The sequence below is a fragment of the Myripristis murdjan genome, chromosome 8, assembly GCF_902150065.1.
Source record: "Myripristis murdjan chromosome 8, fMyrMur1.1, whole genome shotgun sequence".
Taxonomy (NCBI): Eukaryota; Metazoa; Chordata; class Actinopteri; order Holocentriformes; family Holocentridae; genus Myripristis; species Myripristis murdjan.
In genome coordinates this window covers 9,464,298-9,479,115 of record NC_043987.1, presented here as the reverse complement: position 1 = coordinate 9,479,115, position 14,818 = coordinate 9,464,298, and the positions used below count along the sequence as shown (strand labels likewise).

Genomic DNA, 14,818 nt, shown 5'->3' with positions numbered 1-14,818 from the left:
AAGGGTTAAAATGCATGCCGCTCCCTCCGTCCATCACCTGCTCGCAGACATAAAAATGAATCTGTCTCAGGGCTTTCTGTGAAATTATTTCAATGCACTGTGGCAGCCTCATTTACTCTGCCGCTGCCTTGCAATTGTCATTATCTCCAGCTCCAATTCTCGGCTTATCATCGCTGTCTTGGGAGGCACCAGTGTCACTCTGTTCAAGGACTTCAGTTATTGTTTCTGCTTTTATTTCATGTAGAACATCAAGTCTCTCCGGCACCTGTATAACAACATATTCAGCTGTATAAATGCTGTATGTCCTCCTATTATATCATTAGTCTCTGCTTTACTATCTCTACATAATCAAAATATGTGTCTCTAATTATTCTGATGTCCTGAATGATTTTTATTTTGAGTTTTAAAGTCATCAAGTCAATTCAATTGTGAGTGTTTTCCTTATTTTTGGCAGTGATCTATATCTAGAACTGCATCCCACCCTGAAAATGGCCACTCCCTAGATCTCTTACTCTAAATATTCCTCTATTTGAAGCTGTACCGCTGAATTATTCATTATACTGTGCCTCTGGGGGCATATCCAGTGAGCTGTCTGTTCTGGGAATCAATGGATAATGAAGAGGGGCGATTGCATAGATTGCAGTTGCGAATGCAGCAGGTAGAGGCTGAGGTATCCGTGGTTGAAGTTGGGGCTGCCAAAATGAAATGCCTTTGCCATCAAGAAAGAAATCTGCAGTCGACAATCTGTGGACAGCCTTAGGATTTTCCCATCTTGTCAAATATTTCTTTAGGGTACTAGGTTAGTGGTGCTCAAAGATGCAGCACATGCACATCTGTCTCCAGTGAGTCAAATCCCCATATCTTCCTCACCCACTTGCTGTTATCTTAAAGGTAAGAAAAAAAATCACTTCTACATCCTTGGTGCCTTATTTCTCACATTTCTTTTCATATCACTTCTTTCTTACATGACCCGTGTAAAGTCACAGTTGTCAGGACGCTGCCCCTTAGATCTAGCATGTGTCAAAGAACAAAAATGTGTGTATGAATACTGTTCTGATATCAGTGATGTACATTTTTCAAGAGAAAAAGAGGAGTCAAAAAGGCCCCTCACACAGGAGTAGGAATGTAGCAATCAATCCCCTCCCCCCATCAATCGACCAATAAATATTCTGGAGGGGTCACTTGTGATTGGCCAATCACCATTTCAACTGGCCGATCGATCACATTACAGGCCTGCTTCAATTACTTATGCCATCTGACAGAAGTTAAATATGGTCTATAAACCGTTCTAGTGGTGGTCTTGGTATTTTTCATTTGTTAAGTGCTAGGAGTGAAGCGCAGATTCTGAACTAATTGTTATCATTCATTTTGCTCATTTCCGCATTATGACTTTCATAGCCTGTATGATTACAAGTATGTTAAACTGCTGAATGTTTCATGAATTGTCACAGTATGATATGATGGAGTGAAAAGGATTGATATCAAAACGGTTTTGGAAATGGTTTTCAGCTGATATTATTGAGATATTCTCACCCCCATTTCACAAAATGATGCAGGTAAACACTATGGATGACAATGGATGTCATCTCAGCTTTTATTTTAGGGTCATATTTACACAGGGTTTTTTTTTTTTTTTTTTTTTTTTTTTTGTAAGAGCAAGCCAACATACTGGCATTAATTCCACATCAAAAAATGATTGTCTGAACTTCCTCAATATAAAACCTTTTTAATAATGTCCCCAGTCCTCAAGCACATTCTAACGTTTAATAAATACATTTAGATAAAAACTAGGTTTTATTTACATCTGGTTAGGCCTGAATGTGGAGAAGCCATAAGGACTGAGCTTCACGAAGTGTTATTCTGAAATTTGATGTCCCTTTCACGTGCTTGTTAATATAAAATCGACAATCAGATCAACCGCCCGTGGCATTACAAAATCCATTATTGGAACTGACCCAAAAATGCTGATTGGTGCATCTCTGCAGAGGAGGAGAGCAGCTCATTTAACCACTCAGCTGTGAGGGCAAAGCATCAAAGCCTTTTTAGTTTGAGGAAGTAACTCTTTCACAGCATCTCTGAAAAGATTAACAGTAACTAATGGACTGAAATAGACTTTTTCACATAAAATCCAATCAATCCAGCAGGTGACTCAGTGACTAAGCACTCCAGTTTTCACAAAGGCTAATAATTCTCCCCAACTGGGATCAGTCAGGTGGTGCAATCTTTCCTCAGCCTTTTCTGAGGGTATCAGAAAATCAATGTCAAACTAATTTATTACATCATTAGAGTTCAATTTGGAGACTTTGTAGACAAACTTTTTCCTCCAAGCTAATGAAATTTAAGCCAAGTGCAGTAGTTCCTACAGCAGCTCGCTTACACCTGTAGTGACAAACAGTATTCAGTTATCCAACGGTGCATTTTTAATCGTGATTATTAAAAGCTGTAACTAAATAAATAATAGGGGAACATCTGGAAACAACGTCATGGTTCTTAGTTGCTGGATGGCATTTCAAGTCAACGGCCATATATCCAGTATCTGCCATCAGCCTGAGCTTTCCCAATGCATTATCAGCTTAATATGCTGCCTATGGGAGCCAAGTCATTTCCCCATTTAGCTAAATCACACTAAGTAATTTCTTGGCTTCCTTCCCCTATTGAAGACAATATTAAATCAAGCGGTTTCAGGGCAAATGGTGCCATGGTTTCAACACAGGAAATGATGGTGCTACCCCACCAGCTCTAAAGTGATGTAAACTATTAGAGATGAGCATGAGTTGTGACTTAACCTAATATGAGCACTTTAAGGAATATTCCGGTGATTCTGCATGTTTAGCGTTATATCTACCAAACGAATTTACTTGGTATTTTTGCTAATCTTTTCCCAAAGCAAGCAGTCATATTTAAGAACTCTGATATCATTATTCCTCCCTTTTATCTAGCCATTGGTTTCTATTTATTCCAATACAAAATGAAAATGAATTTCCAGAGACTTCAAACTTTCTTCACACCAGTATTCCATCACTGTAATAAAGTCGTCCACATTAGTTTTCTTAAAAGCAGCAGCACTGTTGTGTTTTCAGGACTTGAAAAGGCCCCTTCCCCCTGGAAAAGAGTCCCCAGGGAAATGTTTGCTTTCCACAGCCAATTATCAGTTCTATGGTTTATGAATGTTGATGAGTTTATCTGCATAAGTAGACTATAATAAGGTGGCTGTTTCAACCAAAAATTCATGTTTAAAAATCAAGGGATTTTGATTATATGTTGAAAAATCTTTAGTACTCCCACATGATTTGCATGATTGTTTATTGCAATGTAAAATGTGGGGAAATTATAGTAAATAAACAAACACTCATAATCACTGGTGTGGTCTGTTAATGGCTCTGTGGAAATTTGGATTCAAACAAGATTTAATACAAACACTCATGATGGCCTGATAAGCTTTGCATCTAAGATTATAAAGCATAAAAAAAAAAAAAAAAAATCAGTTGGCCTTATTGTAAAATAAAACTGATATGCCATGAAGGCATGTGTAAAATGTGAATTTTCATATGGAAAATGACAGAAAAAAATCACTAACTGCCACAACTGAAAACTGAGATTGGATCAGCTGCAACTGAACACACACACACACACACACATACACACACACACACACACACACACACAGCCTTTCAAACGATTTGTCACCATTCCAAATCAATACTCAGAAGGCTGCAGTCCTCTCTCAGAGAAATGGTCTGCCACATATAACCACATATCCATTCTGTGTAATCAGGAAAAGTAGTCCCTTCTAGTTAAATGATCACATTATTTCATGTCATTTTTGTATGTAAATATGACTCATCTGCTGAACAGCTGCATGTCATTTAAAATTCTCACCATGCAGCTTTGTAGAGCTGCTCCCAGTTTTCAATTTGTCACATTTGAGATAAAGCGAGTCACCTGCTCTCAGTAAATACAGTGTATGCTGAAGTGATCTACCAGGGTCTCACGGATGAATTTGGCGTCTGTGTTCTCTGTCTGTGTTCTCTTTATTTCCAAACAGGTGTGTTTGGAAATGGGTGTATTCCTTTAACATTACACCACCATCCATTTTCAGTAATGTTGCATTGTTGCTGTACCCACGCTGAAGGTCATTCATGTCCTCAGCACTTGCACACACACACACACACACACACACACACACACACACACAAACACACACTCACACACTCTGTCAGCATGTCTGTGTTTATCATTATCTGTGCACACTGCATGCATCCATTTATCTGCCGTGTGCTTTTGCGTGTACATGTGCGTCTGAGTGAGTGTGTATGCGTGCTTGTGTGTGTGTGTGTGTGTGTGTGTGTTGTTGTTGTGTTAGCTGTCTCCTCCACAGCACAGAACGGCTCTCTAAATATAGCAACGGCTCAGAGCTCAGAGAGGAGGGCCCTTCATCAGACAGCTAGGGATTACAGATTACACTCTCTCCTACACACACTCTAACATGCATACACACCTTCTGCCCGCTGGAGACCCACACATTCCTTGACACACACCTACACACATGGTTAACACATTATTGATGCACACCAGCAGATACAATGCACATGCACACAACTATATAAACATACATATGCGCGCACACACTCCCACTGCTCATATATATGCCAATAAAAATCTATACACACAAAAACAAACAGATGTTTCTGCTTTCATACGGCCAAGAAATAAATAAAAAACAGAGGTGGAATTTGACAGGTGCACTACATGTTTCAGGTTTGATCTATGTGTGTATATGTGTGTGTGTATGTGTGTGTGTGTGTGTGTGTGTGTGTGTGTGACAGAGAGAGAAAGGGGAATTAATATGTACAGAGATTAAAAGAAGAGGAAAACAAAAGAGAGAATGAAAGGAGAACGGGGAAACCATCCTGCATGTGTGTGTGCAGTGGGTCGCAGGCCCTGGTGGGCAAGGCTTTGTTGTTTTATCAGGAATCAAAACCATGACTGCAGGCTCGTCTGCTATTTTTGGAGCCATGTGCAAAGCGCAAAATGTGACACAGCTGAAAAAAAAAAAAATGTTGATGTTGCAGTTGGCTGTTTCTTGAAGTAAACCCATACGGCCGGAGCAGAGAATGTGTTCAACGAGTTCTTGAGAAAAAAGTTGCCAAGACTAACGGGGGCCAGAAAAGTCAGGGGTGAAATAAAAGTATTCACTGTGTTGGAGGGGAGAGAGAAAAAGAGATCGACAGGTAGACAAGAGCACAGAGAGACAGTAAATTGAAAGAGAGAGGGAGACGGAGAGAAAGTCGCATACAGAGACCTGAAGCTTTCATCTTTCAACGCCCACTCACTTGTTCCATCACATCACTTGCAACCAAGTGGGCGTGCGTTCTTTTTTTTTTTTTTTTTTTTTTGACTGCTTACTGTTGGATCAAAAGAGCCCCCATCTGAAAAATAGTCAGAACCAATAACATTCAAAAAAATGTTGATGACTCTCCTGAATATTAGCAACATTACAGCAGCCATCATGTAGTTAATCTAATCTGCCTAATGTTGGCTGGGCACCCTGCCATGGTACAGTTAATGGCTGTTATGAAGAAGCCCAACCCAGTCACCAGAATTACATGTTGCCATTTTATGATTCTGCACACCAACAAATACACCGAAACCTTTGTCCAAAAAAAAAAAAAAAAAAAAAAAAAAAAATAGATCCATATCGACATTTAAACTTATTGCCAGCGTGGTGGAGCCTGTATCAACGTCACAACCCACCATTTTTGTTTGCTTTGTTAGCCACCAAAGCTACTTGGTTAAGGTTGGGAAAAGATCATGATTAATGTTATGAAATGTTAGCTAGAAAATGTTAGCTAAAAACAAACTGTTTTTCGCTCACTTGATATTATATCCTGAAATTTGACAACATGACATTTCAAGGTGTCTCTGGTTCGCAGAGACCTAAAATGCCAACATTTTCCCCCTAATAACTGGACTGACTCTTGCATTAACACATAAATAAGTAAATAAATATATAAATAAATAAATACAATTTAAAAAATAAATATATTTACAAAATCCTTTTTGGTTTGGATCAAGCAGAGTGAGTACATGTACAGTGCCTTTTAACTATTCTGCTGCTTACTAAGTTTAAATCCATTTTATTTTGCTTCCTTTATTTGCTTTTGCTTTTTTAAAATTTATTTTACTCTTGGAGAGTGCTAAAAAAGTACTCTGCAAATTAAGTTATTGTTATTATTGTTTTGTCCTCTTCCTCTTCTTCTTCTCCTTCTTCTTATTTTTACAGTATTGTAACCATTTAAAATGACGTACTTACTGTTAAATTAAATTAGTTACTGTTAAATTAAATTAGTTTTACATCAATGAATTCACTTTTCTGAGATGGATTTATCTTGTCTGACATAAATTGATCAGATTGTCTTTGAAGTGCAAAATACCATCTCCTCTGCACTCTTGGGAGACGAGGCACATACTTGAGGCAATTAAGAGGACTTCAGTCTATAACTGAAATCGTCTGCCACGTACTGAATGGCCTGCACTCATTCGAAACAGCCGAAACAGTTAGCAGCTGCAGCATCCAGCCAGTAGCACCACTACTGTCCTACATCACAGCTAGAGGGGAGTGAGATATTATCACATTTTTCAAAATGGGTGGAGTATGCCTTTAACTTATGGGCTTACCCAGGTCATTTCAACTCAGTCACCAGATTATTTGAGTAACTTGGCTGCAAATTCGCATTACATCTCGTAATGCTGCTGTTTCAGCAGTACTTCCGCTGGTTACCAGAGTATAAGGTCGGCAGTTCAATTCCCACCACGGCCAGAGCCTGTTCGAGTGTCTCTGAGCATGGCACCAACCCCTCACTGCTCCAACTCCTGTGTTTGCATGGGAAGGATGTTGTCCGTGTTTACTTCAAAGCACAGGTGAAGGAACAGAATCCCCAGTTCAAATTGCTGGTTAAAATAACAGATCAATATTGACTCTTTAATGACTTGACAAGGAATGCTGGACTGGATAAGCCTCATTACCCTCAAACTGAACACACCGATCACCCACTTGTATCTTAATAATGAAGGTGTACTTGTGTGTTTTTCAAAATGAACACCACAATCTTCTCAGTAGCGGCCTGAATTGTTTACAGTAACTGTATTAATTACTCAAATAAATTACACTGCTTCCCATAGCTTCTTGACTGTGGTAATTTTTCTTTGATGCCTACTTTACATTTGCAAACATAAAAAAGTGCAGGCTGCAGGCACATTTGCATGCTGCCATCTCCGAATGGCAGTAAGAGGAAATGATTTCAAAAATTTCAACGTCAATATCCAGAACTCCTGTCAGTTGATGCTGGTAAACTGCACACAGCACGCTCATGTTGACCAACCTGGCTGGTCTGTATCCTTTATTCCAAAGAACACAGAAGGAATGAGAGAAGGAAAAGATCTAATATTGGTCGGTTCAGTTTTTTTTTTTTTTTTCTGGACACAGTGCTGCTCACTGCTGTTGACAGTTTGAATGCCTTCTCGAGGTTTGATAATCATTTCTCGAGGATGGAGACATGTCTAGTAGATGAAAATCCTGCCTAGTGCAGCTTTAAACCATCTTTAATTTGTCTTCCTCTCACAGTGCTGCTCAGGAAGATCACACAGACTTTCTTATTAAAAAAATGATCATGAAATGATCATGCCTGATTAACAGTTGTACTGGAAGAACTCCAGCTGCATCTTCCCACACTGACTGACAGTGAGTGGCGGCCGCAAGATCCAAGCAGGCAACAAATCAGTCTGAAATGTAATCCATCAAAATTAGGCTGAGACAGGCAAACCATGGCAATTTTTATCTTGGTTCACAGTTAGTGTCAGTAGTAAATTCTCTTTTCATTCCCCTCTCTCCACAGAGAAATCAGCAGGCAGGGAGAATCAGATAAAGAACAGCAACCTTGTAGCTGCCAGGGAGAGAGTGTCTCGCTAAAGGAAACTACAGAGGCACTTGATAACTTGTTAGGTTGGACTTTTAGCTATGCAAATAGTCAATCAATTTCTCTTACTTTCCCTATTGAAAAATCCTGTATTATCCTGTCGGTGTAATTATAAAGGCCATGAAAGCACATGAATACTTTAAAGACATACTGACGTGCAGGCAAGCTGATGAAAGGCTTTGGGAGTGATAGAAACAGCATTAAGCCCTGAAGAAAACAAAAAAATCAAAGAGCGATGAATAAATAGATGAACATGTACCGAGGAACAGCGACCTTGCAAACAAATACCACTATATATGCACACATGCTTGAGCACCCACACCTATTCAATTATATTTCCCAGAAGCACAGCCGCTCTGAAGGGAGAAATAGTTACAGCAGAGCCAAAACAGGTTAGTGTGACTAGTTCTTCATAATACTGGCGTCCTCCTGCCTTTTCTCCTGTGTCTTGTCTTTTTCACAGGGCTTCAGTCTAACATTACTTCACCAGAAACTCTGTGGCTCTTCGGTTCCGCCCATTGAAGATTCATTGCCACAATGAGATTATTTCTCACAATGAGATTATTTCTGCCTCTGAAGTAGCTCTGCCTCTAATAAGTGTTTGAAGAACTAATGAAGCTCTCCATTGAACTACAGGTTAAATAGTTCCCACAAGGAAAAGTGCAAAGGAACGTCTGAAGTCAGAACTTCAAGTTTAAATTACAGAGTTTAATGCTCTGAATTTGCCAAAATATGATATAGATAGATATGAGGTCACAACAAAATGGGGGACAACACAATAAAGTCAATAATAAGCAAACTTTTCCTCTGAATGGATTTTTATCTTAAAACACTGTCCGCCTTAATCTAGCTTTCTCTGCAGTCTTTATTTTGTGATGGTATGGATTTATGGCAGTTCATTCTTTTATTTTGATGGACCTAGCACTAGCAGTGAAGATGACTAGCTGTAGCTAGACTAGCTTGACTTTAGCACCCAACATTAGCTATCCCCATTGACTGTTGTTAGCAAGTCATTTGCCAGTCAATGGAAAACACCATGAAAGTCAGTCTGTTTGCTGACATGGGCTTTTAGGGGATCTACCTCCCATCCTGCTGCCTCTGAGCCACTTTTATATTAATCATTTAGATCATTAATTATCTGTAATAGCCATCATTAATCATCATTTTAATGATGTTTTTGTTCATATGTGCAGTTTATCTCTTTTGAGTTGAGCGTTGGGCAGAGTCCATCATGCTGTCAGTCCGTGGAATCGTTATTATTCCCTTTAGCTCCTCTGACAAGCTGCAGTGTGCCCAGCAACAGCACAAGACTTCTGGGCAAGCCAGTGTGAGGTGTGTGTGTGTGTGTGTGTGTGTGTGTGTGTGTGTGTGTGTGTGTGTGTGTGTGTGTCAGTAAAGGGGGGAGGTGACAGTCACGCCATTGGACACTGTTGACTCATGCTGGATGACCAAGAGGGGACTTGTACCACCATATCCTCACTCAATATCTACACACTCACACACACACACACACACACACACACACACACACACACACACACAAACAGGGAAAATGTTATAATTTATTAAGGTCTACCAACACTACTCCCCATCTCATGGGGTAGAAAGCAATCTGAGGTTACATCAACATAGGGGACAGGCCAGGATCTTCATTCTCCTTCCATTTACATGTAAAGCAGGTGCAATGATGCTGTCACTGCACATATTATTGATTGTGGCTGGATAAGATTTCTCATGTGTGACCAATTAAACTAGAATGGCGGAGGGGAAGTTTATTTTTTCTTTTCTTTTTTTTTTTTAATTAACAGAAAATGCACCCCCTGCCTCTGTCTTTATTGGCTTGAGATCAATTCAGAATTTGTCAACAGCTTATTAATGTAAGACCCTGGGAAAATTTTAATGAGGAAAAAGCCAACAAACTAATACAAATCCTGCTTGTATGTGCACTAATGCGGGAAAAAGGAAAAAGCTGCTTGCAGAATGCACATATGAAGTGTTATATGAATGGTCAGCTGTTTGCAGTATGTCTTACATCGCTTTGTTGACTATATATGAGGCCCAGGTGTCCTGATATGTGATATGTCTATGAGTATATACTAGCGTCAAAATGCTTGGGCATGGATGTCACTGAGAGAAAGATGTGAATTTATTTCTTTGGGCGTTAAAATTATTTTGTTAAGCCTATTTCGTATTTTGTGATAGAAGTCTTACTGAGAACAAAGCGTTTCTATGCACTTCATCTCAATATTACAAATTTCCCTGGATACATGAGGGAACAAAATGTATTCTGAGTGTCACCAAGGAAGCAGAAGTAAAACCACAGTACTATTGATATAGATATCAACAGTTGAGCATGAGTTCATTAACAAACATGATTTTCAAATTGGTTTATCTTCCCAGAGCAAACTAGAGCAAACTGCTTCAAGATTTTTGCTAACTGAACATTACCTTTCCTTCTGTTTTTTAACTGATTCAGAGGACTTGCCGTAGATACACTGTGTTACATCATGCAGAAACTTTACATGTGAGATTGTTTACCAGCTGGGTTACCTGCTGGACCGCGTCTGACCACAGCGAGCAGTCTAAAGGTTGGCTGAACTTCCCAGGACACGGCATTCGGCCAAATCTAACACCTGCAGTAAGACCATTTCCTGCAAGGGGCAAGCATCTCAACACTATGACCAATGTTGCTCCGGTAAAGAATACACTGATTTCAACATGATGTCTGAAAAAGACTACAGACACAGCCAGTTGTAACATCTCATTATTCAGATACCGCACACATGACTGGCCGATATTCGCCTTTTCCACTGCATGTTAGCGGAAGGTAATTACAAATGACATTTCAGGGTAGGTGGTAGCAGGGGAGATTTCTGATAAGTTGCAGCTGTTGTGGATAATGGATCTAATGGATCTAATAAGAATGCAGCAATAACAACATCTGCATCATAAAACTTTCTTGACCACTGTACACATGTGCTGAACCTTAAACCACAAATTTTACAGCTAAAATGCTGAATGGTGAATGGAAAGCAAACATTTGGGATAATTTGGATGAAAATGTCATCCAAGGCTAGAGCCACAGCTGGTAGAGAGGGAGACATATAAAAGTAATAATGAATAAATATCCTATGTGTCTAGACAGGTTGATTGATTTTGAATTGGTATAAAGAATAATTCATCATCTGATTTCTGAACATGGAATGCTGACAGTTTCTTTTGTAACACTGTATTACATATAGGTAGTATTTACAGTATTAAAACGAATTTGTTCGTAAGAATAGCATGCAGTTTTTTGTTTCTTAAAGCTTTGTATTTCCCTCAGTAATAAGAGTCAAATCTGAGATTTTATTAGAACTGAATTACTTTTAGAATAGCTGATTTTTTTTCCCACTTACTTTGAGAGGTAATATAGACTTCTCTTATTTCTCATGACGTGGCAGGGTCATTCATTACACTATTGACCAAGCTCCCTGAGGTGCTGTGCCACATCCTTAAAGCAGCCAGTCAGCCTGCTAAGAAAACAGCAGTGGTCAAACTGCCTCACAAACTGCTGCTGTTGGAGCTTTCCTGTGCCTGAGCTCTGCATCAGAAACATCAGTGCTTCTCTCCAGCTACATTTGGTTTTGCGTTATTTTTCAACAGAACTAGAAATACAATTTCTGTGTAGCTCAGTGGGTGGGGCATTAGAAGTCCCATTTCCATTGCTAAAAATCTATGCACGCACGCCATGGTAAAGATCTTTCAATAAAAGCAACACCTAAAGGCGTTAATGTTCAAGTGGCTGCAGAACAGTGGAAAACTTCATCCTAACCAACCATTTCACGATTTCTCAGCACTCAAGTCAATATTTACTGAGCATCTCAGCTGTGTAAATGCTTTTCAGTGCATTGTGAGTGAGTGTCAAGGGTGCCTGTCAATATGTGCTGCAGTCCACAACACTGGGCAAGAAAATACAAACACTTAAGAGGAAAAGCCAGTGAATTGGGTAATTTTATTTGTGATCAGCAGTCTGCACTTGCTCTGGGATGAGAAAGGTGGTGAATAAACCTCCCAATGAAAAAAGCACCAAAACAAAGCCCTCACCCACAGATCCTCACATTCATTACATTCATTGCCTTTGTGGCCTGACATGAGCACCATGTTGGCATCATTACAAGTTTAAGAAGGCTATTTTGCTATTGCTAGCTGCTGGCATCCTGCAGCATGATTCTGCACAATGACTGCACTGGTTTCATGGTGCCACTAACAGTGTGGTTACTTACTGAGAAAAAAAAATAGATACAGCTTAATGTGAGATAGAGGGATAGACAGGAGCTTAACACAGCAATTTATATGCTACAGCCCCCTGAACAACCACTGAAATGATGCCCAGCCTTGGATTTAAAGGCACACTATGCAGTTACAGGAAAAATTAAAAATAGCTGTTTTCTATAGAATAATCAAAGACAAATGCATAGCACACATTTCTAATCACAACAAAAATCCAAATGTTGAAAGATGTTCATTTATATAGGATCACTACAGTGAGACAGTTACCTGTAACCATGGGTAACCACCTTCACAGACAGTTCCTCTCAGTGTGATACCTTTATTAGGAAATTGCTTCCATTTGGAAGGTGAATGTATTTACTAAGCTGTGTTTCTGTATTTGCATCCCTAGTGTTTACCCCACACTGTGCTATGCCATTTTTTTTTTCATTGTGACTCATTTTTAAGTCACTGCAATGAAAACAGAAATAGGTGCTGCCTAGAACCATATAGCACAATATTTCTGCTGCCAAAACCCTGGAGACAATTTGGTTGGGGGGGGATAAGGGACAACTGCATCATCGAGAAAGCATCAGTTATTATGCATGCTAATTATAGGGTTTTCAAAGCTAAGAAATAATGCACTTTATCTCCATCTACTGTTAAATCAGCATAGTGTGATGTGGATGGTGGCAGGCAGCAGACCAGGTTGAGACTGTTTGGTGCTACATGCACCTGACATCACGCTACATCCTACAGTGACAGGTTGTACACAACCCACCAGTCGCACCATGCAGCACTCTGCTGCTCAGCAGCTCCTGCAAAATCATCTTACTAGCAGAGAGAGATCGCAGATTTGAGTCTGTAAACCAGAAAAACGAAGCCGCGGTGTTCTGACCACTAGATAGTTAAATAGCAGTGGTGGCATGCTTGGACAGGGGAGGGTGCACACATTATTTCGATGTTAGGACCACAGTCTGCCTTTCAAACAACTGTCCACCCCTCTGTTTAGATGCATAGCTCAAACGGGCTGTCAGTAGCCCCATTTTACGCAGCCGCGTCGGCTCAAGGGCAAGCGAGTCCAGGATTAACGGACCAATTCTCCCAGCTAATGCACTGGTTAGTAAACTAAGCGGGGGTTGTGATACTGGACCGATTATGCAATCCTGGCAGAAATTATTTCGAACAAATGCCACGATTACAGAGGCTGCAGCGCCGTGTTAAATAAACGCCAAATTTTGCAGCCGGGACGATTCAGGCGCAGTGACATTCAGGCGCTAACGGTACCAGGACTGCTAGCAATTTGAAGGCAGACAACGCTAGTCCAATATAATCCGCCTCGGTAGGGCTTTTCCTACTTTTGACGGACGGGGAATCAACGTAGCATCGCGGGAATAATTGCATAAATGTTGGAATAAACAAAACGTATATGTCTTACCCGGGCAGCCATCTTCGCGGTTGCGGTAGCTCAGAGATGCAGCTCGGGAGAATAATTCATAGGGCAGCGGGGACAGTGAGCGGAAAGCAGAGCAGCAGACGGGTTTATAAACTGCAGCGCATCTCGCTATGATTGGCTGAATCGAAAACGGAAGCGTGACAGTGAGGATGTCACCTATAAGCTCGCGTGCTTGAGGAAGATCACTCCTCTTTCCGTGCCCCCCATTGATCCTCTGCCATGCGGAGCGCTCACGTGGCAGATGCCATTAATAAAATTGACACAAAAGTGGGTAAAATACGCTTCATATATGACTCACCGCAGCAGCGCGGCTGGAGCACGGCTGCAGGCTCTTATATGTGGGCAGTATGCACGTTTTCGTTTGTGGAGCCTAGCCCTGCAAAGCTACATGCTTTTGTCAGTGATGTATGTTTGTACAATGGCATGTATGGCACTAAAACACGTGGTGTTGTTTTTCAGTTTTCATTTGGTGTATGAAAATGTGGGCTTTCAAATCCTTTGAGATATTAAGTGTGAAGGCTTGTATGAATGAATGTAACCTCGTTTCAGCTGAATAGATTAATTGCAAAGTCATTTTGTCTTTGAAAATCTTGGTGGCAAGCACGACATACCGGTTATTCTTTAGTTTAATTGAACATATTGCCATCCATTGCCTTCTCATCTCATCCCATCTCATCTCATCTCATGATTGCCGTTGGCAGTCATGGACTGTGATGGTCAGGAGGTGATTAAGTTTTACAGCACTACAGTCATTTCAGCATACGAAAAAAAAAAAAATCAATTTAGCGCTTGTATCTGATCGGGAAATCAGATTCATACTATATAAGAAATGCAACAGCATTTTAAAGACTGTATATAGAAGTCTTGTTGGAAGTGTTTTAACTTTTAATATGTGGACATGGTGTGGGCACCTGGGGTCCAAGAACAAAAACAGACCAGCCAGAATTATGAACATGGCCAGTAAAATTATTGTTAAAGAGCAGAGGCAACAAGGGTGTATATATAAAATCCAGGTGAAACAAAACGCCGGACAAATTGTGTCTGATCTTGTTCATCCTCTCTTCAAAGAATTCATAAAACTGCCCTCGAGAAGACGCTATAGAGCCACTGGAGCGTCCAAGAACATTTGCAAAAA

The 14,818-nt window shown here is 40.2% G+C and overlaps 1 protein-coding gene across 2 annotated transcripts in view; it reads right to left on the bottom strand.

Moving 5' to 3' along the window:
• The window catches only part of nsfa (N-ethylmaleimide-sensitive factor a), a 62,005-nt gene extending 48,244 nt beyond the window's left edge, over nucleotides 1–13,761 (bottom strand). For both annotated transcript variants that reach the window (XM_030057312.1, XM_030057313.1), the window contains exon 1: nucleotides 13,666–13,761. In XM_030057312.1, coding sequence (XP_029913172.1) covers nucleotides 13,666–13,677 — 12 coding nt within the window. In that variant the 5' untranslated portion in view covers nucleotides 13,678–13,761. The remainder of the gene's footprint in view (nucleotides 1–13,665) is intronic.
• Nucleotides 13,762–14,818: the final 1,057 nt, after the last annotated feature.